Source organism: Medicago truncatula, chromosome 2 (genome assembly GCF_003473485.1).
Source record: "Medicago truncatula cultivar Jemalong A17 chromosome 2, MtrunA17r5.0-ANR, whole genome shotgun sequence".
Classification (NCBI taxonomy): Eukaryota; Viridiplantae; Streptophyta; class Magnoliopsida; order Fabales; family Fabaceae; genus Medicago; species Medicago truncatula.
Genome location: NC_053043.1, coordinates 30,607,153 through 30,609,963, shown reverse-complemented (window position 1 = coordinate 30,609,963; position 2,811 = coordinate 30,607,153). Strand labels below are relative to the sequence as shown.

The following is a 2,811-nucleotide window of genomic DNA, read 5'->3' as shown; positions in this document are numbered from 1 at the left end:
TATATTTAAATGATATTTTTAAAGTATTACAATAAAAAATCATTATCAAATAAGTTTCTTTGAAACATATAATTAATGTAATTCTAATATCCTGAATGAGAATAAGTTGAATTTTATTGATCTCTATACAAAATTAACATACACTTTCAATCTTTACAAGAAAAAATTATTCATATCCCATATTAACCACAAGTTTGGTTATTTTCCTAAAAAAAAAGAAAAACAAGTTTGGTTATTGTCAAAAAAACAAAAACAAGTTCAGTAAATAATTTTTTGACAAGCAAAAATGGGATATGTAGATAACCTCTGGTGATTCATCCCGCAATAAGTGTGCAAAAAAGAATCACCACAAAAGATACAGTCTAAGTAATTGTTGCATCAACAACAAGCACCGAAATAAAAAGGGGAAAAACAAAATCCATACATAACAAAGGGTGTAGCCACGGTCATGATAACTAAAAACAAAAGTCAACATACTTACTTTTAGCCACTAAAAAGATAACAGTTTAACCTTGTCTGGTATACTCCGACAGTCTGCAATCTTCTCGTTAAAAAACTCTACCATTCCGTTCCTTCCAAACAGGTACAATAAATAATAATAAAATGCGTAGAAATAATTATAAAAGAATCTTAAAGAAAGCAACATTGATACATTTATTGCACAAACAACCTCAACCTTAAGATCAATCACAATCAACAAACAAACAAACAAAATTACATTACTTGTATTTTTATGGAATACTATATCTTGTATTAATAAATTATACATGCTTTCATGCTGTCTTTCACATTCTGTTAAAATAAAACATTTGTTTTGTCTTGATTCCAACTAGAAACAAAACAATAACTGGTAGAAAACAAAAAATAAAAATAAGTGTAGAAATTTGTTGAGGCTTATTCATTTTTCATGGAAGATGAAAAAGAGAGGATGAATGAATCACATGATCAGACCAATGAGACTGTGTCCAGTAAGACTGATCAACGGTGTTAGCACCACCTTCCCAATCCAACGATCCAAATTCATTTGAGAACTGCTGATGGTTGAGCATCACCGAGTCTCCATGCTGTACCACATGTACTTGATCATTGGTTGAACTTGATATTATGAGGTTCCTGAAGCTATTAACTTGTTCATTTTCTATAACAGAGTTAACCCTAATGGTTGAGCCATCACTGTTGGAGTGAGAATCTGACTTATCAGCTTCCGGTTGAAGCGGTGTTGGCGTGGTTGCTGCTGAAGAGGGGATGGAAGATGATGATGCCGTCTTTGATTTCTTTGATTTCTGGGAACCACCGCCGACGGGGACGTTACGAAGGATGCCACCTTTGGTCCAGTAGCGACGGCAGTTTTTACAGAAATGACGAGGCTGAGAGAGGTTGTAGTTGTTGTAGTAGCAGAATTTCGTGTTGAAGGAATTACAACGAGGACATTTCAAAGCAAGATGATGATGATGATGATTATTCTGGTTATGGTAGGTTTTCATCCTTCTATCTTCCTCAATGCAGAAAAGATTTCCATCTGCCATGGAATAAATTTCTTGCATTTCTTGTGTCTCAGATTTTGTTCTGTATTTTTTAGAATTCGTGTGTGAGTGGTTTGAGGAATAGTGGAAAGTAAGAGGCAACCTCACTCAGCTAAATATCTCATATCTCTGTTTTAGTGTTTGAGAAATGATATTTGAACATTATGATAAATTTTGTGACAACTTTTTCTTTATTTTATCTCTCTATTGCTTTGGTTTTCGTGTAAATACCAACCTTTTCTTTATAAATTATGGTTGTCCTAAAAGTTGTCAACCAAATGGTTGTTCAAATAACACTCCTCTTAGTGTTTTTTTCCGGTCAATTGACCTAAGCGACCCTATGCAGATGTTGACACGTGGGCTGGAAAACACCATATGGTCTAGAATGAAAATATCTTAAAATAGACTATTGATAAGATGTTCACGTGAAACAACAAAACATGCAGATTTTTTGGTTGGAAAATGATATTTGAAGTGACAATTTTTGTTGTAATTTCTTTTATATTTTCATTATTTTTTTGTACTCTTTCACTTATTCTATTGTTTTGATTTTTCTAATATCTACATTTTTTATTTTTTATTTTAAAAAAATATTTATACATATTGTTTGATGTCCCATAAATTATCCTAAAATGGTTGTTTAAATAACACACTTCTTTTTTACTCGTTTTATTTGAGAGTTTATACACGACACATATTTGCATGTGGTACCAAATCACCTCAAAGATCGTCACCTCAAGATGCCAACATAACATCTTATGTAAGAGTACACCTCCTCTTACATTATCACCGAAGTAAAAGAGTAACCCTCTTTTACAACATCAAGACTCAACATGACTATGATGCATGAACATACAAGCAAATACTCGACAATGCAAAATCACCTCATAATATTCAACAACAAAATAAAGGATAACCTCCATTTATATTGATCACCTTCAACAACAATTGCATTATCAAGTATTTACGTCCACACAATCAATCAAGTCATAAATCAATCAAAAGTCATCACCACATCGTCATCAATCATTTAGCATATATGCAATCACCAACAAAATCACCATCACTTAACATATATGCATTCACCGACAATATCAAAATCAATTAACATATATGTATTCACCAACAATATCACAATCAATCAACATATATGCATTAATCAACATCGACTTTATCATATAATTCAACAACATCATACTATTTCTCACAATCCAAGTAAAGGAGAAAATACAACACCTTATGATAAACATCATATTCAACATCTAACAATCATTCACATATCTTCATA

General features: G+C 31.9%; 1 protein-coding gene across 1 annotated transcript; it reads right to left on the bottom strand.

The window, feature by feature from the left end:
• Positions 1-630: 630 nt before the first annotated feature.
• Positions 631-1,648, bottom strand: LOC11413199 (dof zinc finger protein DOF5.4). Its single transcript, XM_003595667.3, has one exon. It carries the CDS (start codon positions 1,542-1,544, stop codon positions 906-908), a length of 639 nt encoding a protein of 212 aa, XP_003595715.2. The 5' UTR covers positions 1,545-1,648; the 3' UTR covers positions 631-905.
• Between the last annotated feature and the right edge of the window lie 1,163 nt (positions 1,649-2,811).